The sequence below is a fragment of the Zosterops lateralis genome (assembly GCF_965231275.1).
Source record: "Zosterops lateralis genome assembly, chromosome: 5".
Lineage (NCBI taxonomy): Eukaryota > Metazoa > Chordata > Aves > Passeriformes > Zosteropidae > Zosterops > Zosterops lateralis.
Genome location: NC_139766.1, coordinates 26,142,109 through 26,163,906, shown reverse-complemented (window position 1 = coordinate 26,163,906; position 21,798 = coordinate 26,142,109). Strand labels below are relative to the sequence as shown.

The following is a 21,798-nucleotide window of genomic DNA, read 5'->3' as shown; positions in this document are numbered from 1 at the left end:
GGCATGCATATATACAGATATACACACTTCAGTGTATATACATACACGCACTCTCTCTCTTTATATGTATATATGGTAGAATGAACACATAGTTAAATTAATTTGGCCATGATTAAATGTTCAGCATTAAATGAAATCTCCTTGGAAGTTACGTGCCCTGTTCCCTCTGCTGGAGACTAATGTCCCCACAGTCTTACTGAAGTCTACTTCAGTTAACCTAACTTTGTAGCAGTGCATATGAGGAGTATTTGTACTCCTATTTCACCGTAGTCACCTTCTAAGTAGCTCTATTAAGTGTTTTCATTTTCTGTTATTTGTGCTGTTGTGCCATGTGTAATCGCAAATAGATTGCACCAAAAGATTTTTTTTTGCAAGTAGTCAGGGAGAAGTATGATGAAGTTTATTTGCAATGAAATTATTAAGAGTAACTGTAGTTAGTGCAATACATTCCATCATTCTTGCATTTGAGTATTTCAGTAATCAATTTTAGAGATGTTTAGATTCCCACACTGCTTTGCTTAATGTTTGCCTTCATGTTCAAAAGGAGGATGCCTCCTCTTTCTTGGAAGAAGTGCTTTCCTTTTCTCATGGTATTCTATTGAAAAGCTACAGGCTGTCAGAAAAGGTTCAAATGCCTATTTCCGTAATGACAAAATCTCAGATTATTCCAACCTGCAAACCAACCTGTCCAATTGTTGAGTCCAAAACCACTCTCCAATCACTACCAACAGCAGGTTGGTTAAAAGGGAAAATCTAGGGATTTCTACTCTTCCTAATGGAAAAAGCAAATGGGGAACATTTAGGGTAAGCCAAGTAAATCTTTCCTTCCCTAACTGCTCCTTTGAGCCCCACTTTCTCTCAAGATCCTGCAGAGTATGGTGTTGCTAACTCTTTCAACAATATGTCATGTTGTAAGTAATGTTTCCCTTAAAACTAAAATGAAGCTTAGGAAAATCATGATGATTTGCTAGCAATGAACCTTAAGTCTGTTTCTTTGCAATGATTAAATATTTATCATTAGTTTGGGTAATAAAACACACTGTAGCTGTGTGAACTTTTGGCAGCAGTTTTCTCAGTGGGGTGGGTGCTTTGAAACTGGTCCTTTCATCTGCCTCTTCCCAGTACCTGAAGAAAATTTCTGCCTACTTGGTATTGACCTTAATACTTAGGATGTCAGGAATTCTGAAGCACCCAGTTTCTAGATGAATTCTTTTTTTTTAGTTGTAGACTTACAATGTAAGCCTTAAGTGTATGAATATAGCCTTAGGTGGCTAATTTTAGAAAGGATCAAAACATCCTGGTGTCTTCAAAGGCAGGTAGAAATGGCTGTACCCTTCTTTCTTCTGGATGAGCTCACTCACCCTTAAGCAAATTCAGCCCTTCCTCCCATTTTTATTATAACTGAATTTTTTCAAATATTGGGGTCCAAAAAAGAAAAAAATCCATCTGAACAAAACAAAATAAAATGCTGTGATTTGTGTCTGCTGTGGCTTTTTAACTTTACTTTAAAAGAAATTCTTAGACCTACTGGTAACAGTTTAATAACTTTTTTTTTCCATAAAATGTTTGATACTAGAAAGCAGAACATTTTTTCTTCTACTCTTCTTGGAGCTTTTTTCTTTTAAATAAAAGGTAAGTAGGCGTGGTCAAGCAATATTTGTGGTTTACCATGCTTCGTATCAGAGCAAAGAGCTCAGTTTGGGCTGTTTTACTGGCGTAGCTGATGAAGAGGGGTTGTATAACCAGACATGATTCTTTCTACCTGTAAGTAAACTTGGCTGCATATTTTGATCTTGTAGTTTTGTTTTGTGCAACAGCAGTGTACTTAGCAAATGAAGTATTTAAATATTGCCATAAAAATACGAATCTACTTTCTCTTGCACTGCTAAGGGGATCTCTGTTAAGACTGCTTGACTTGACTTTTAAGATTAACCCACAAATATTAATCCATTGTATGATGGATTTAGCAAAGCAACTAATATTACATATATGTAGGGAGATATTTCCACATACTGTTCTTAAACTTGTGAATTGCGTAGACATGGACAGAAATTTTGGTAGAACTAAACATGGCTTTCTTCCAGAGTAGAGTTAGCTCACAGGAAAGACAGGAAGCCTCAGCTTGCACACACCAAAAACTGAAAGCTTGTATTTTAAAATGCTTTTAGAAGCAAACTATTCTGTGGCTTTCTCTCAGGTTATTGATTTTGTAGTAATGTTGAAAACTGACAGAGGAGACCAGGAGGTGTACAGCAGTGGTCTGGGTTTGATGGGTGCAGCTGAGTTTGTACTGTTGAACATAGTTAACCTTCTGCTCCATTGCAAGGGCAAGATCTTCTTGCAAGAAATGGTAGAAGAGTGCACACCTTAGACATGGACTAGAGTGCTTTCAGTGTTAGTAGTGCTTTGAGAAACAGTGATTCAGAGAAAGAAACTCAAGCAAAGAAAACTGTGAAATAAAATTATAAAATGCAAATGATAAAAATTAATTTCTAACTTGTTGCTTTTGTCTTTGATGTTACTTTCCTAAAGCTGTCATTTACAGTGAGTAACTGAAGATAGGATGAAGACTGCACATATATGTGTGAATTGGCCACATATACAGATGGCATAATCAACTCAAGGTGTCCTCTGGGTGTTGTGGAACTGTATCAGGCCACAATGGGTTTTCTTCACTCTACCTTCTCTGTTCTGATGGGACTCTCTTTAAGCTGCTTAAGCAAATGGCTGTTCCTGACAGCTGACCCATCTTTTTCTTCTTCGTCTTGCATCCCATCTGCTCTGTTGTGCGCAGATAAATTTATTTCCAGGACTCAAAGGCTGGTCATCAAAATGTCAGCTGCACATTTTTAGACTGAGTATTTGTCATATTAGCTTCAACACCAGTTTCCTGGTGTTTTTACTTTAGGCACTTGCTTCTCATGCCGTGTTTATTTATTGTTTTGAAATTGAGCATCCTAATTGGTCTGATGTATGGCACTGTACTTTGATAGGCTGTCCTGGCTCTGTGCTAGTGTTGGAATTCATATTGGCTTGCCTGTCACCAGGGAGATAATGTGACACTGCTTTATGAACAAGTATCTTCTTCCTAAATTACTCATTTCCAGAAAGAAAAAGACATTAGCAGTGAAATGCACTATATTTGTTTGTTCCTGTGTTAAATAATTTTGTCTAAGGTGTCTTTCATCAAAAATTGCAAAAATAAAAAATTCTGTATATGGTTGAAGAAGGAAGATAGCAAGTTCTAGATTCAACGCCCCAAAACACTTTGTTTAATTTAAACCTAGGTTCTAAACTACTGAATTCAGTTGTTCCATCATGATGTACCCCGAGGATCAAAGCAATATATTTAGGTAGCTTGTGTTTTGATAGAACTCAAGGGAACGTGAGCTGAAAGATTTAATGGGGCTATAGGTGCTGGAGAAATCTTCCTTGCTATGGATTTAAAAAAGTAAGATTTGGTCACTTTTTTTTTTTTTTTTTTTTTTTTTTTGGAATTTTTGGGAAGCTCTTTGATTAGGTAGGAAACAGAGAAGTGCAATCTAAAATTAATGACAGATCCATAAGTATTTTAACTTCAAAATTAATTTGCTGTTAAAAATTATGGAATATTTTTTCCTCTTAGCCTGTATTTCTTTCCTGTGTACTGTCCAAGTAGTTTGTCATTCGTAACAAATCATTCATGGCAAATCTAACTGGTCCCTCTGTTTTCTTCCAAATATGGAATCCAAAATGTGATTTCCTTGCTGAAGCACAAGTCTCAGTGATACCATCAGTGACTAATCTTTAATTTATGAACTCTTCAGTGTGGTTACTTGAGTTAGAGACCAGGGGATCAAGGCCAGCTAATATGTGTGACTAACACTCTAACAAATCCAGTGTTTTGCTTAGGAAAATGTCCTTGGTGAAAAATTGAAGGAAATCAGGTAGAATAGTTCCACTAATTCCAGCGATCTAGCAGAAGGGATAACCACGAAGAAATATTTCAAATGAGTGAATTCTAAGAATCTATTTTCAATTTTTTTGTATTTTAAATGATAGCTTTTTAAAAAATTAAAAGACGGGAGTTTAAGTACTGTAATTCTTTCTTGTTTTTTCTGATGGCTGTTGAGAAAAGAGAAAGGAAGGAAGAGCACAAGACATGAGAGGGTGCATGTGGGGGTGAGAAGTGTCAGGCAGGAAGTGCCATCTTCCTGCTGTGTGACAATGTGCACTGCTGTGCAGCCCTCAGTGTCAGCATCTTCCTTGGCCACGAGCAGGAGGCCTAGAGGAGAGCACGTTAAATCAAGTTATTCACTCAGTGTATCAAAGCTTTCCATCTATGGCAGACTGCAGGGCTGGGACTGCAGGGCCATGAGGAGAAGTAAGCTTCAGAACTAGTGGTAAACAGCCTGAGGTGCCAATGGGAATTTCAGAACTGACTTCCCTGGACTTGGGCAAGAAGGCATAAATAAGGAAACTTGCAATAACTGTGGAAGACTGTAGAAAAGTCAGAGAAGAACAGAAGAGTGGCTGTGTTCAGTTCTGGGCTCTGCTGGGGATGGAGGCAGGACTCACATTTCTATGCCAGCCACACTGCAGGGCTGCAGCCATGATCTTCTGATCATGAGGAGTCTCTGCAGCGTAGGGACCAAACCATCCACTTGGGGGGACACACAGAGATGGCCACACTTGTCCTGTCCACAGTGGCCATAATTCTCCTGTGGAGTCAAACTCCTGTAGAAAAGACAGTGCACTCCTGGTCCAGGGGGTCCTAACAAGGCCACAGATGACAATCCAAAGAAAGAAGTAGTTCATGGGAGTTCATGACATCTGTAGCTCTTGTTGATGCCTGTAGGCTGCTCTGGACCAGATTCCCCTGCTCTGCTGCAGCAAAACCACCTCTTCTCCCTGTCTGGGAATTAAAAAAAATATTTTTAATGTATTTCTTACCATTCAGCTACAGTGGAGTGGGAGTGTATGATTTCCTTTCTTTCTCAGAACAATGATTACTTCAGAAAATGTTCCTCCAGGAACAACAGCTCCCTGTTCAGCCAAATGCAAGATGAACATCAGTGCATCAAGTACCCAGTTTTTCCTGCATCGCATCTTTAATATCTTTGTCATTTGCCTTGCTCCATGTTCTTATAATCCCATAAAAATTCTTTATGCAACGACCCTTGTGGGGTCATAGGCTTGTGTCATTGAACCCTGCCTCTCCCTACAGAAACTAACAATTTACTCAGATATGCACCAGGCATGGGCCCCTGAGGTGCACTGCTGTGTGAAAAAGAGTGGAAAAGATAGGAAAGAAATTACAGGAGTAATTGGGTTGGAAGTCCATAGAGGAGAGACTTCCCCATCTGCAATATTGGCCAAGTCTTTCTGAAACAGGATTACAGTTTGGGCCTACTTTCTGAAGTAAGTTATTAACTTAATAAATATGAATTTATTTGGAAAGGAAAAGTGTAGTTCAAGAAGCTTACAAATGACCAGGGAAGATGTGAAATGCATAGATCAGTACATGAGTCTTTGCTTGAGAACTGAAATTCCAAACCATCAGGTCAAAGCTTCTGGCCTTAAGTCAATTTAACTAAAACAGGATGTAGCTCTGCAGAGCTGAAGGCCTTTCTCTATGGGCTTTGATAATGTTTCATAGCAGACCTGACAAACTTCCAAACAGAAATGAGCAGTTTGCACTGCATTAATTTACACTTGTACTAATTTCTACTGAATTCATTCCATAAATACTCTAGGAGTAATGCAAGGACAAAAGAATTTCAGAAGTGACTGAAGTTGCTGAGAAGAGATGTTTTAAGACAAATTCATTCTCAAAACATTGTAAGGGAGACTGTGGTGGGTAAGCTCTGCTGGTTTTGGTGGCTGAAAGTTCAGCCCTCACAATGTGCAAGATATCTCATAGCAAGACAGAGCTAACAGTGGCTCTAAGCACATATGGTAGTCCTTAATTCTGTAAATTTTGTGAATGAGCAAACAAACAGGAACACTGCAAATATGGAAAATGTTCTTGTTCACAGATCACACCATCCAGTCTGTTTTCTGCTGCTGCTGCTGCACAGTGCAAGAAAGGTATGTGCAATGCTTAAGCTTTTCATTAATTAAATATCTACACACAAAGGACTTCTTAAAATCTCTCTATTTGCCGTAGAAGAACAAATATGTGGAAGTTTATAGTCACTGTACTCTATATATCCCTAATGAAGGAAGGCATGTACAGCCATGGATATTTTTATGTGGATGTTTACAGATATGCATTCACACAAACACTTCATGTTTTTCAAAATCAGAGAAATGAGAACAAAAGTGAACCTGGACCCTGATGCTGTCCTGGTGACCGAGTACTCTGCCTCACAACCAGATGTACCCTATGAATCTATTTGGAAGCGCAGGGTAAGTAACATTTTGGCAGGTGAAAAGAGAGAATTGATTTGACATAGAGTGGCTCAGTACCAAATAGGCAGGGGAGTAACTAGCTGGTGAACATATAAAGTTCCTTGTTGCATAAAAATTGCAGAGTAAAGGTAAAGCAAGTAACCTTTAAGTAAGTAAAACAAACTATAGTAGAGAGAAAAGACTAGTTATGAAAAATACTTTTATTTTTTGCCAGCGCAAGAAACAATTGCAATTTAAGAACAAGCCATTACCTCCTCTGCCTGCCGAGGCCTTTGAAGACTACACCAAGAAACTCAGAGTTATTGCACTCTATGACTTCTTTGCTAGAGGGCCTTTAGAATTACCTCTCAAGAAGTCGGAAGAATACATTATCCTTGAACAGTATGATCCCCTCTGGTGGAAGGCAAGAGACCGACATGGGTAAGAGAGAGGGCATCTATTTCAAACTCCTTACACAAAAACAAACAAACAAACAAACAAACAAAAAAACCCAACAAACCAAAAACCACAAAACAAAACAACCTGTGCAAAAGTGGTCAGATAAAATGAGACTTGTGAGGAACAGGCTTGAAAGTGTTCTGCTACATATGAGGCACACGGATTGACTAGGAAGACTTTCAGCAGGGTTTGGCATCCCAGAAATGGACAGGAAATCTAGAATACATTGAGGATTCAGAGTTCAGCCCTACACTCAGTAATTTCCCGAGCAACATAAGGGTGTTTGAAGACCATGTGAATCACTGGGCTCTGAGCCATGTCCAAATTTCCATATTTCAAGTGCTTTACAATGGAGTGTGTATGTGTGAAAACTTTATGAAACCATAGAGATTATGAAGACATACCTGAAACCAAACCTCTTGCCCAAAATACCTGGTTATTTTAGAGAATTAGATAACTTCAATTAGGATCCTTTTGACACTTATGTTTGTTTTGTGTTGTTCCCCTTTCTCCTTTGCATTTTCTTCAGTGTATCCTGTATTCTGATGTTGGGAATGGTTGAATGTTATGTTATTACCATCTCCTTTCCCTTCAGAGTTCTCCTTTAAATATTTCAAATGCGTTTTGTCAACTCATGTTTTCTGGAAAAGTATACTGACAACTATTTTGGATTTAAAAGCAAGCACACACCTCATATTTCTTCATATAGGAGCTTTGTATAGGCCAGAAATAAAGATGGTGGCTTCTGATTCAGAAGAGAAATATTCTTTTTTTTTTTAATAAATCTCAGCCCATACCATCTGTCTGTTTCATTTGAGTAGCCATCCAAAGTTGTGGGACAAAAAGATCATGCCTGGGATGAAAGGGCTCAAATTTTTATTCAGTTCTAATGCTGTAATTCACTATCTAGCAACATAGCACCCTAGTATACGGAACCTTTGTAGTTCAACAAAAGGATGATGTGTATCTTAGTCCTACTAATATTTTACACCATACTATAGTATCATCCCCAATATGTTGTTTCAGGAATGAAGGTCTAATTCCCAGCAACTATGTTACCGAGAACAAGACAAGTGATTTAGAAACATACAAGTAAGTACCTTTGAAAATCTTAACTGTGCTTTCCATTTCTAAAAATGCAATGCAGAGATACATTCTAATGCTTGATCCTTCAAAATTTTATTAGAAATGAACATGTTTATCAAAAGCTTTCTTTTTTTGTCACAAAACATTACTCTTAAAGTGAATTAACATTAATTTGCATGAATCATAGTGTCAGAATCCAGATTTTTCCTGCCTCTGCAGATCCAATGCATAATGTTTCTGTATTCTGATTTTTGCCTGTTGTGATCATATAGCAACTTCCAATTACTACAAATTTAGATTACTGGAGAGAAGATTAAAATTCTGAAAAGTTGTAGAAAAGAAAGTCTTGATGCATCATCCAGGACTGCAAATTTCATCACAGTTTGGCATAACCCTTTCCTGGGTTTTCTTTTATTTGAGCTAATATTTAGTCACAGTAAATTGGGGCCAAAAAGTTCTAAAAAAATGGTCTAGTAAAATCATTTCAGATTAAGACATGTTCATATACAATGATCGTTCTAAACATGTTTTTACTTGGAATAATGCAACTATGAAACTGAAACAAAGCAAACATTCATTTTTACTGTCTGAAATTAAGGATAGGTTATCTCCTTGTTGCAGGTGGTACTGCAGAAACATAAACAGAAGCCAGGCAGAACTTCTTTTGCACCAGAAGGTAACTCAGCTTACACACAGAGCTAATAGTACTGAAAAATATCTGTCAGTAGAGGCATCAAGAGCATTATCACAGTCAAATCAAAATCTGTTGGGTGTGCTGTAAGAGAGAAAGTTCCTTAAAATAAAAAGGCTTTCCAGTGTAAATGTACAGTGCAGACTATCCAGACTTCACAATGCTTTAAGATGTTGCCCCAGCAAATTCTATGTAGATTTTCCATCCCAGATAAATCAAATTACATGGCTTACTGTGCTTGTCTGTTGCATTAGGCATTGAAGACTGGCTGAAGACTGAAATCCATATAGTAAGCTAATTAGTGAGCTTAGCAGAATTTAACAAACTTCTGTGTCTTCCTTAAATACAGAGCAAAAAATCCATATTGCATTCTACCCCCCGTCAGTTACCAAAGTGCCTAACTCACCCAAACTCACTGGGTCTTTGCTCAAGGACTAACCTGGGCCTGGGACAAGAAAGACCAAGGAAGAACATCTCAGACAGAATTGTTTTAACAGGATTTTTTTCCTAGTGATTTGTACAATTTGATTTTTTAAATAAATCAAAGCATTTTCACTACTTCACACTCAAGAATATAATTCAGCTAAATTATTTATCTTTAAGAAGTTGCCTGGCACTTAGTATTTTCTCTTGGTTTATTTTTCTCTGCCATGTACCTGGCTATCTGTTCCTGTTCTCCAATTCTTTATCTTCCTCCCAATTGGTAATTGCTACAAGTCCTTTCTCAAGGGAGCATTATTGAAGCTCAAAAGCACAAATTAACTCTACTTGGATTTCTTTTCAGCCCAAAGAAGGTGCATTTGTTGTCAGAGATTCAAGCCGGCAGGGTCTTCTTACACTGTCCATGTATTCGCGGGCTAAGGGGTGAGTTCCTCTGAATGGTTAGGGTTTGAATCAAGAGGTGATGGAAAAGCTTCCTCCAAACTCCTCAGAACAATTGGGTGGGTTGGACATACAGTGCACAAGAGCAGGGAACCACTGGGATGCTGCTCATGCAGTTAATCACCCTGTGTGCTGAAAAGGTGATGGTGGGCAGTGGATCTGGGAGTCAGTGTGCAAATGTCCTGGCAAGACAAAATTACCTGCACTCATGGAAATTCTCAAATTATCTGCTGTGGGAACCGTGCCACCGCCTTTGGCCACCGCACCAAACTGTTTCCTTTCTCCACAGGCTCTTTGCACTGTAAATCCATCTCAGATTCTGCTGTCCTCAAACTTTGCCTGTTTGTCTCCTAAAATCACCTCACCCCTACTGTGCAGTCTTTTGCTGGACAACAGCATGAGGACTCACACTTACCCATATCATTAGCAATCACCTACAGCATTGACTTTAACCTATTTCAAGCTGTCTTATACCCTCTTCATCAGCCTTCCTACATCCCCCTGTATCAACTGTGTCTGCTTTCCTTCTCTGCCTCTTACAGCAAGCCAGAGGTGAGAGCAGCAAAGGCATTACTGTTATCACCACCCTCTTCCTCCCTCCCTCCCTCCATTCCCTCCTCGGAAACAAGGGGCCAGCCCTCCCTACCATCCCTGTGCTGACAGGCTCACAATTTCTGTAGGCTCAGTAGTGTTTCTGACAACGACTCAGTAATGCAGACTGTATGATGTTTCTGTATTCTGATCTCTGCTTGTTGTCAACATGTGTCCACAATTTAGAGTACTAACCTTCAGCAATCACCAGCCTGAAATGCAAAGTTAACTGCTTAATTTTGAGTGTCACAGAAAGCAGGAATAGATGGGTAGCAAAGTATACAGAAAGCAAAAAAGACAGATAATGTGAAGAAATACAAAAAAACAAAGGTATCAAATAAAAGCTACAAGGAAGACCTTTTGAAGAAGTAGAACAGAAAATTTAATCTCATTCTATACAGGAATATGTGTTTAAGTTTTTGGGAGAAAATGCAGGTAATTTGTAACATTTTAATTTTAAGAGGTTATATTCAAATAAATGCTAAATTAGGAGGAACACTTCTTAAACACTAAGGCTATTTCTTATGAATGCAATGATACAGGGGTAAAAAATACTTAGGCAACAAAAGATGTGCAATTATCTCCCAAAGTTGGGAGAAAGAGCCATTCAAGGAATTTTTTTTTTCTCCTGAAACCATGTCCCAGCTACACACAGCCATTTTAAATTGAGGACTGTGTCCCAAGTTTTCAGATTTTTCTATGCTTTCATAGTGAAGTTTATAGTATAAATTATTTTTACTGAAAATTATAATCTTTGTTGATTGCAGAAGTAATAATGGAGATATTCTACATTATCAAATTAAACAAAATCAGTTGGGACAATATTATGTAGCAGAAAACTATCTCTTTTCATCTGTCCCTGAACTCATCGAGTATCATCAACACAATGCTGCAGGTAATGCATGTGAGTTGATAACGGTTTTACATATTTTTCTAATACTTTCCTTATCAAAAGAGACACAAGTGTTTCTATTATTAATGAATTCAAATATGCCTTGATTCTTTCTGCCAAAGTAATAGCTGTCGTGCATATACCATGGGGGAAGTGAAATTACCAAACTCGTCTACATGTATGAAATGAGTTAAGCAAAGATAGAAGTCTGCTCTGTATTCTCTTGGTTCACATTTGACTGAATGGGACTTGGGTGAAACTTGATCATAATTCTTTCTTTGTCTATGACAAGACCCTGCATACATTCAATCAAATAAAAGCAGAAGCTATGCTGTGCATCAACAGGCAGCATTCTACTGATTTTGACAAAAACCAAAACAACCCATACCACAAACAATCAAGGGCAGAATTAGGGAGCACAAGGACTCTCTAACACTGGCTTTCAGCTTACCAGGGTTGACACCTCTAACTGTTGGCAGATGGCAGATTTTTATAATATTTGGCATGACAAATATCCTTCACCTTGGTTCTGCCCATCACTTTAACACAATATAAAATGGTTTTACTCTGAATGAGTGAAGATGGGAAAACACACGGAGATCTCTTACACTAGAGAGAAAGATATGGGAATGGACAGAGCCTTTTGCTTGAGAATTTTAGGAAACACTTGTAGCAGAAATCTCCCTAAAAGTAATAGTGGGAAGAACCAATGAACTCAGGGAGTCCTTGGTGAAGGATGTATTCACTAGTACTGTTTGCTTATGAATGCAAAGAAAATAAATAACAGACACAAAAATATTTCAAACCTGGGAAGCCGTGCTGGCAGACACTGCTCAGGTTAGTGATACAGTATTTTAGAACTCATTTAAGTTCACTATCATGGTACAAAAAAGGAAGAGTATTACTGTTGGCTTTATGACAGTAGAAATACTTTTGTAGTCAGGACCCTATTAAATTGTCTTTCTTTATTTATTCTCACTGTAGTGTTTTATCTGAGCAAACTGTAGGCAAAAGCAACTTCAAGAAATAAGAAATTTACATCAGATTCCAAGTATTTTTGTTTGAGAAGAGGTATGATATAGCGTATTTTAAAATTAAGTAATTGGTCAGCGGAATATTGTGGTTTGTCCCCTACAGGTCTTATCACACGTCTCCGACATCCAGTCAGATCAGATGGATGTACTTCACCAGAAACCACAGGACTGAGTTATGGTAAATTTTTAATCTTCTTTTGAAGGGGATTTAGCTATCTGCCTAGGCAAGAATTTCGCTCATATTTACCCAGCATTTTGTATCTGTGAAATTCCTTGGTAATAATAAACACGTAAACAGTGTAATGTGTAAGTACCAAATGAGAAACCTGACTTAGCTGCTTCTGTGCAGTGACTGTTGTGCTTCTGTTACAACCACCAGTGTATTCAGGGCTATTTGGACTTTTCTAAGCAAACCTAAGACTCAAAGAGACAATCAATAGCTTCTGAATGACTATTTGATTTATGTAAATGCTTAAGAAACCAAAATTGAAACCTGAAATTAATACTATTTATGGAGATTTTCTTTGTCAGTTATGCAGGTTTTAGAAATAAGTATGGAATCTTATGTGGTATTAAAACAAACAAGCAATAAATGCCAGTTTTGTGTATATAGATCAGGAATTTCACACCATCTATTGGACAATAGGAACCTCCAAAACTGAGCATCTTTCATGTTCTCATGAATCTCAAGGCTTAATATTTCTGAGAGTTGAATAATTGTAGTTATTAAAATAAAGGTAGCCAGTGACTTTCTGTAGCTATACTATCCATCTGGAACTGGTTTGCAGCTAAAAACATCACATATCATAGTGCCAAGAAAGTTCTCACGTGTAATCAAAGCTAAACACATGCCTTGTCTTCAAGCCTCAGGCATTCCTACATTAAGCAAAATCACTAATCACATTCTTTAAGTTGTAAAATAGCATTTGTATTTAAACATTTATGAGCCAATGAAAGTTTTCAGATATTTAAAACTCATGCTATAGTTGATGAACAAGTGTGATGCTTTGCAGTGCTCATTAACTGCCATCAGCAAGGCGTGTCTCCTGGAGCCTGGCTCAGACTGGCCTGACTCTCCTGACATATTGTGTTGCTTTTACAGAGGAGTGGGGGTTAAATCCATCTGAACTGTTGTTCCTGAAAGAGCTTGGACGTGGGCAGTTTGGGGTTGTTTATCTTGGTAAATGGAAAGAGACTATCAAGGTTGCCATCAAAACAATCAATGAAGGTGCAATGTCTGAAGATGATTTCATGGAGGAGGCCAAACTGATGATGTAAGCACAAAAGCTATTCTGTCAGTTTATCAAGAAATAAATATAACCTAATTCCATTTCAAACAAATTGATGGGAATGGTGGATGTGTGGGACAGAAAGGCTGATACAAAGGTCTGAACCAAGCTGTTGCAGATGCTTCCTATGCCCAGACTCTTTTCTTTAGAGTGTTCCTTGCTTTGTACTATGGAGGTTAATGGGGAATAAATGTAAATGTAAATGTGCTCCTACAAGTATTCTTTAATCCATAACTCCATGTCTCTAGGAACACTGGCAGAATGTCTATCTAACTAAAGCTTTTGAGAAACCATATTACCATATCTGCAAATTTTGCAAATTAGGGAAGTATTCACATGAGGTCTTGGCAAAGCCCAGAAGAGAGGAACATTGCAGGATCAAGGCCCCTTCCTGCAAGCCAAGTGTAACTAGACCTTTCTGTTTTGCATCAAACAAATCAAGCTTTGCATTCACTGCATTTATATAACTGATGAACAGTTATGAACAGACTGAACAGTTCACAGAGTGAACTTTTTGGAGGAAGTTGTAGAGAGAAATGTGCTAAGTATTGGGAGAACTCTGAAGATGGCTGAATAGGACACTGTTTATCAAGTAGTGAAAGTATTTTTCAAAACCATCATGAGAATCAGAAGTTTAGTTACCTGCCAAGAACAAATATGAGCCTGTCTAAAATGTGGTTTTAAACAGGAAACTCTCTCACCCAAAGCTGGTCCAGCTTTATGGAGTGTGCACAGATCATAAACCTCTCTATGTTGTGACTGAATTCATGGAAAATGGTTGCCTGCTCAATTACCTTCGGCAAAGGCGGGGAAAACTCGGCAGAAACGTTCTCCTGAGCATGTGCCAGGATGTTTGTGAAGGGATGGAATATCTGGAAAGAAATAATTTCATTCACCGTGATTTAGTAAGTACATTAGGTTTTCAAAGGCTCTTGACAAATATTTGCAGTAAATAATGTGCTGTTGCATTTTATGGGACACTATATGTCCTGTAAGACTTCAGCCCTACAGGATCTAATAAGACAACCCCAAACTTTTCAGCTGTTTTGCCCATGGAGAGCACAAAACGACTTGAGAAAAGTTTTTCCATTGGAAAAACCCCTTGCGGATTCAGAGAAAAATTAGGATATTGACATGGAACTATCTGGCATTAGGTCATCTCAATACAAAAGTGATTAGAACACAACCAAAATCCCAGCATTACAAAAGGTCAGCAGCAATGACAGAAATATTTTTCTCTCTGTATTTTTTTGGCTCCCAAATGCTATACATTGATGCTGGGATATATGAGTAGTTTTTCTGCCAGGGAATTAGAGAAGAGGAGTTTGTTTTTTAACTCCTTGATACTTTTTCAATGCTCACATTTGGATGTAGAGAGGAAATCTTTCTCCTCTCCTACTTAGTTGCATGAAAAAATGTAACATCTTGAAAATTACCAGGAGGTTCCTGATTTCTCTAATGAAAACATCAAAAAACAAATTTCAAAATTTACTCTGATTGTCCTTAGTGGTGATGTTCAGGAAAATATCTGGTTGGCTCATTAGACTCTGCAGCCTGAAATTATTTCACTGTTCAAGAATACGTAAACATATTGCAACTCATACTACAAGCATTTAAGTTGCTATGTGCTATATATGTGTAACTACACAGTAGTGAAATATGTTCACTGACTCAGAGACAAAAATTCATTAATATTTTTGACCAATACACTTATCTCCTTTCAGATAGAAATAGTATGAGCTGAAACAAATATAATCAGCTGCTGTATTTCTCTTAGAATTCTATAGCACAGATTTCAGACATGTTTCTCTCATTTTCCCCAGGCAGCAAGAAACTGTTTAGTCAATGCGGAGCACGTCGTTAAAGTATCTGACTTTGGCATGGCAAGGTATGAGGCCATTGACAAAGGCTTTGTGAACACCTATTCTCAGACAGCTGCAGCATGATCTTTAGTTAACCTTACTGCTTTTTTCACTGGTTTGCGGAATCCCCCTGTGGGTAATTTTTGAGTACTGATGAGAATTGTAAAGTTGTTTAACCACTGTACATGAACTGGATGTCATGTCTTCCTCTTGCTCTTGGTGAGTGCAGGATAGGTAAGCAAAGTGCCAGGTAAACTTCAGAGGTGTTTATGAACAGAGAAATGCCCAGAGTGCACAGGGTGGCCAGAAGGTTGAAGAAAGAAGTTTCCCAACTTTCCTGAGCAGGATGGAGGTCAGAAAGTCACTGGGAACAGAACTAGTGGTGACCGCTGGAGGCAATGGTAGCTGAGTAGGTGAGGCAGGATGCAGGGAGGAGCAGGAGGGCAGGAGGTGTGATACATGCTGCTCTAGCAGGGAAGTGGTTTTTCTGCTTAGTGATAGAACTAGCCAAAGTGGGGAAAGAGAGCCCTCTCAACTTTGACAAGCACCAGCCTAAGAAACATAGCTCTAGCCTCAGACTTCCGTTACAGGACACAGCTGAGCTGACCAAATGACTGAATGCTACCCAAAGTGGATGTCTTCTTTCTTCTTTCCTCTTGCAAGCCCAGCACAAAGCTCTCCACTTTTGTGTTTTACTGGCTGGTTTTTCTGTGGGTTAGCAGACTGAACCAGCTTGCTTAGGAGGCAGATGAGCTTGAAAGACAGTCAGTGGCTCTGAGAAGGTTGTGGTGACATTTACCTTGTGGCTGCAAATTGTTAGATCAGGGCAGCCATGCTCCTTTGGTTTTGCCTCCTATTTCTAACCTCAGGCTTTCAGCATCCTAGCAGTTCATAGCTAAGGACTTGTTTTTCAGAGGGCTATCCTGTACATGGTTGTACTGCTCCCCAAAAGGGTAAGGTCAGGATCAGGGCTCTGGAGTTTTCCAATTAAATCAAAACACACAGTGAGACCAAGGTGGCTGTCAGGATCCAGAATAAGAGTAATGGACTTGAATGGCTCACTGTGGCCACAAAGGGGAGATCAGTGGTGTGGCTCTAGGACTCACTCTCCTGGGGAGGCTGTGAAGAAGTGATGAGAATACAACCTAATTATTCAGAGCTAACACAACTGCTGCTACAGGTAATTTTGTACTGCTATTTCATATGTTCCTTATTCAATAGTCTCCCATGTTTCTATCCCTGCACCAAAATGAGAAAGTAAGGCAAAGAGATATCTATTTCAGTGTGACCTCCTTTAAAAGGTGTTTTAAAGAATTACCTTTATGCTTTCCCTAAAAATAAATGTGTACTGCACATCTGTCATCTGCTTAGGAACATTAACGCTTGGAAAATATGCCCAGAGTTCCTAAGTATGCTGGGGTCAGCCTATAAATGCCTGCATTAGGCACATAATTTCATTTTATCTGGGAGATCAACTCCTATAAGCTTGGGCAAAAGCAATTACTTTAGTGCACCTACAAGAACTGTTGCCTCAAATGTGATGAACATTCCTTTGTGTGTCGCTTTGGTAACAATGTCCCTGATCTGGCATCTGTGAAGAAGGATAGCGAGAGTCATATTTGGGTAGAACAAGTGGTTGAAAAGGTGGATCCTTTAAAAAAAAAACCTAATTATTTACTGCTGCTGATTTTCCTGCCCATGGTGATGTGTCTTATCAATATACACCCCAAAGATGAAAATAATAACCATCCTGTCAGTCTTATGATCGTATCAAAATGTTTTATTCTGACATATTTCTGATTAATAATTCAAATCATTTATTTAAACAGAAATGTCTTTAAGTGCATAAATTCCAGTACGGTTCTTTGTGTGCATTTTATACTAAAATAGTGATATAACTTTATTGTTTCCAAATTGACACTATTTTTATGGAATTCTAAACCATTTGTAGAAATGTCACATATATATGTGGTTTCTTCTTATTCTTCAGGTATGTCATTGATGACGAATATATCAGCTCTTCAGGTGCCAAGTTTCCAGTCAAATGGTCATCTCCTGAAGTCTTTCATTTCAAAAAATATAGCAGCAAATCTGATGTCTGGTCATTTGGTGAGTTGATTAGGTGAAAGTGCAACCACACTTCCCTAAAACTACTGATGTGATTTAGGAAAGTGTAACTTTTTACTCATACTACCTATCTTCAGATCAGTCCTTCCTATTTTTCAAAGTTTGTTTATATTGGACAAATGGGATTTTCATTCGGAAAGTTTTTCACCTAAAAAGTAGATTTTGACTGAAATGTGCATTTTTTAATGGGTCCTCATTAGCCAAACATAGATTCATCTGAGTTCATGGACCATCACCTTAGCTGACTTAAAAGAGAGCAGAATTATATTAGCTGAAAATTGTTTGAGTTGTATCTTTCATTCAGCTCAGGCGGCCTGCATTTTCATGCACTTTTCAATACATAGAAAAATCAATGTTTTTAATTCTCCTAATGTTGTTAAAAGCTTGTGAGTTTGGCATCTTTTGTTTTGTCCTAAACCTATTTTGGTTCACTTCTAGGTGTACTGATGTGGGAAATTTTCACAGAAGGCAAAATGCCTTTTGAAACCAAGTCCAATTGTGAAGTTGTCCATGAGATTTCTCAGGGTAACAGACTTTATCGACCACATTTGGCATCACATCCTGTGTACAAAGTCATGTACAGCTGCTGGCATGAGGTTTGTTCCCTTTTTTTTTCCCTGGGGTATTACTTCATTATTAATTTTAACATATATATAAAAGCAACCTTAAAGGCTCAAGGCATTAAATCGTTATTTCACACCTGTGGCATTCTCAGGATCTCCAACTATGTTTATGAGCCTCTGCTTGTCTTGACTGTTGCAGCTAAGAAATATAGAGCAGACTATCAGTACAACAGGTCTGGACCATCCCTGGGTTAGAATATGCCACTGTTGTCATGTTTTTCTACTGGGTCCAATGTGATACACTTCTCATGCCATTGTATCATGCATAGCTTTCTCTAGATCTGCTCTGAATGATAACACATTCATATACCAATATACTATATACCATTCACATACCATGTCCACTAATTTTAGATTTTGAATCCCCTTTTTCAAGTGTATATCAGAATCTCTGTACGTCAGTACAGCTCCTAGGCTGCACACTTTTCACCCTCTCCAGGCTGATTTAATACTTCATGTCCTTTCACCATTTGTCCAGCACCTATTTCCTATATTGGTAACAAAACACTGATTTCAACATCTTCTCAATCTGAATAATCCCTTAAGGGTCCTCCTTCTCTAGAAGAAATGAATCTATTATTTTATGTTAAAAGTACTTTCAGAAGAGCCTTGTGTGCAGTTTTTTCATGTAAATGTGCAGGCATACACAATGAGTAGCTGGGAAATCTTGTTGCTACCACTGTCTCCTTTACCTCCCACATTACCACTCTGTATAAATTTTTAAAATCCTGAGTAAAAAAAAAAGCTGAAGTGATGGAAATCTAAACTGCATCCAGCTTGCCTGCTTACTGCAAACATCCATTGCAGTGCCAGGCAGCAGAGAGATCATGGGGAAGAAGTTCTCTTTTCTGTCTGCCACCGACAGGAGTTTGTTCCATATTGAGCTGCAGCACTTCAAATTATACAGCAGGGAAGATCCTTTTGCAAAAACACAGGAAACATTCCCGAGTACCATGGTTTCCTGACAGGCAGGGCTTTCCATAGACCTACTGTAGGGAGAAATTCCATGGGAATTCTGATCCAGAATTGAAATAATTATAAAGATATTTCAGGAGTTTTTAAAAAGTGCCTGTGCTCATGCTGCTGGTATCATGAATAACAGATTTTTCTTTTTCTCTAAAATGACAAACCTAATCTTTTCTTCTGTATTAGTAAATGAAATGCAATTTCCGAGTGGTCTCATATATACTTATATCTAATTTCTGAGGTCTGGTACGGTAATCGACCAACCTGCTAACAAAGTTTATCTTCTGCTTTTCTTTTCAGAAACCTGAAGGACGTCCTACCTTTGCAGAGTTAACAGTGACCCTCACAGATCTAACAGAGATGACATAATCACGGATTTTGCACCAATATATTTACTGAAAGGTTAGCATTAAGCATGCCACTAATGTAGCTGGTACCTGAAAACCTTTTACAGAGGTCTCTACCTAAATCACAGTACCAGCATCCTAAATATTGAAGCAGATGTTTGGTCTTGGCCCAGTTTTTACTTATTTGAGAAAGACATTCCAGGGACTGGTTTGGGAATCTCAAGGCTTTGTTTTCATGGTTACAGAGAAAAATCTCCTGTCTGAAAAGCAGTAACCAAGCCTACTCACCTCATGGATTTTTTATTCATTCTTTTGTTCAGAGCTACACTAATTCTGGCATCATTATTAATATATTATTTGTACTTACTATGACTCGCGCACTTGGGAATGCTGATTGGCAGCAGCAAAAGTGATGGAAGAACCTCTGTTAAAGCTCTAGCTTGGTCACTTTTAAAGACAAGTCCTTGTGCACTGCAAAGCATCCAGGCCTGGAGAACCAGAGCAGTGTTTCCAAGGGACAGCAAGCTAAGTGACTGGCTGCTGGAGCAGTGCCCACATGTGTGCCTGGACCCACCACTTGGACAAAGGCAGGCAAAAGGAGCAAAGGCAGCAGTCCTCATTTAGCAGCTTCCAAGCCACATCTGAGTGACTAAAAAGATTGAGCACCTCTGAAGCATTTTTAAACCTGCATTGCAGGTCAAGGTGTCTTCAATTCCAATTCTGAATAACAGAAGAGGAGCAAGGATTATTTTATTCCAACCTCTCCCACAACTTTCTGATATTATCTCTCATTCCTCTGCTCTTGCCTACATGAATGTCCACAAGTGCCTTAGTCTTCCCCTTGCAAATGCCCAAAATGGTTAATGGGCAAGTTAAAACTGAAACCTGACAGTAAAGCTCAGATGGATCCTATGATAACTTACATGGGGACGTCTGTACCCCTACTTCTTATGTTACTATTCACTTTTAATTTTAAATCTTAACTATGGTCAATACAAGTATGTTGTAGAGAAGGAAAGGCAGATGGAAATCATAATTATTTAAAACAAAATAGTCAGACCATTACAAATAAATATGTTCTTGAAAATATGTGATTGCATTGTGAATTATTTATAGGTAAATACATCACAATATTTAGTTTTATAGGGCTTCATAGACAAAATATGTAAAGCATGCTAGATAAAGAATGAGATAAATTTAATTTTTGTCACAAATTGAGTCACAGTTTAATTTATTTTTTCCAAATTTAGAAAATAACTGTAACAATTAAATTAAGTATAGCAAACCCCACAAAGTTTTGAATTTCCAAACTTCTCATAATGAAATATGGTCCTCGCAGTAATCAGTCATCTTTACTGCAATAGTATTTTGATAGTTATCAACCCTTGGGAAAGGATATTATTAATCCCATTGTTTGAACATTTGGGAGTACCTTCAAAAACACTTCCAAGTCCTTTCTGCATCAAGTAAAGCATGACATTCTCATTATTTCATAGCCAGAAGAATTGCCACCAACTGTTGGAGTCCAGGACATCCCCTTGGATGACCTGAGACCTGGGAAAGAGAATTTGAGCCCTGAACAAAGGGGTGTAGAACCAGTCCAAGAGGGTTGGAAACCTTAGCACAGAGCCCAAGAAGACACTAAGTTTGATCTTAGCCCATGGGAAAAACTTCCAGCATTAGGAGAGGAATTGCAAATCACCAAGAAGTAAAAATAGTAGTATAACACAGTAGAACATACAAAATTCAGTAGTTTTAAAATTCTTAGAATAGAGGTAAATGAAAGACAAAATGGTAGAATTTGAGTGGTACCTCGTGTCCCTCTCCTTCTTCCTCGTCCTCCATCTTCTGGGGTGGTGATAAAATAAGATAGTTAGAGTGGATTGAGTCAAAGCAAAAGTGACCCTCTTAGTGTAAGCACTAAGCATTAGTGTGAAATAGTAAATATCCTATACGTAATTATCTGTATAAATGTAAAGTGACGTCCCATCAGTAAGCAGTCGCCTCGTGTCCCAGCCGCTGTCCAGACCTCGGCTAAAAGCGAAGAAAAACTTTGTAATATCAAATAATAAACAACTCAAAAAACCAAAAAGCAAAGCCTTGAAGACTCCGCTTCTTTGTACCAACGCAACTCAAAGCTTTTAAAAAACCAAAAACTTTAAACAACTTAAATCTCAAGTAAAAAAACCAACCCAAAAACCAACTGATGTCACTGTTTACTTTCATAATCAATTTATTTATGAGCATTCAATCCTTTTTCAAACCTATGACTGAATGCAGATCTATAACTGTTGTGGTTTAACCCCACCTGGCAACACAGCTGCTTGCTCACTGCCTCTGCCCTGGTGGGATAGAGAATCAAGAGGTGGTAAAACTTGTAGGTTGAGATAAGAACAGGTTAATAACTGAAACAAAGTAAAATGTAACAATAGCAATAGCAATTAAAAGGAGAAAGAGAGAAGGAAAAAACCCAAGAGAAACAAGAGATGCCCAATATCAGTGCTCACCACCTGCTGACTGATGCCCAGCCCATCCACAGAGAGTAACCAGCAGCCCCCAGCCAAATTCCCTCCCCCC

The 21,798-nt window shown here is 38.3% G+C and overlaps 1 protein-coding gene across 1 annotated transcript; it reads left to right on the top strand.

Moving 5' to 3' along the window:
- Positions 1 to 1,677: 1,677 nt before the first annotated feature.
- On the top strand, positions 1,678 to 20,248 carry LOC310909627 (tyrosine-protein kinase TXK-like). The gene is made up of 15 exons (XM_083861653.1): positions 1,678 to 1,764; positions 6,018 to 6,069; positions 6,288 to 6,390; positions 6,608 to 6,813; positions 7,858 to 7,923; positions 8,539 to 8,593; positions 9,393 to 9,472; positions 10,849 to 10,976; positions 12,111 to 12,185; positions 13,110 to 13,281; positions 13,985 to 14,201; positions 15,120 to 15,184; positions 17,149 to 17,267; positions 17,724 to 17,881; positions 19,175 to 20,248. Exons 1-15 carry the CDS (start codon positions 1,749 to 1,751, stop codon positions 19,241 to 19,243), a joined length of 1,581 nt encoding a protein of 526 aa, XP_083717779.1. The 5' UTR covers positions 1,678 to 1,748; the 3' UTR covers positions 19,244 to 20,248.
- The last annotated feature ends 1,550 nt before the right edge of the window (positions 20,249 to 21,798 follow it).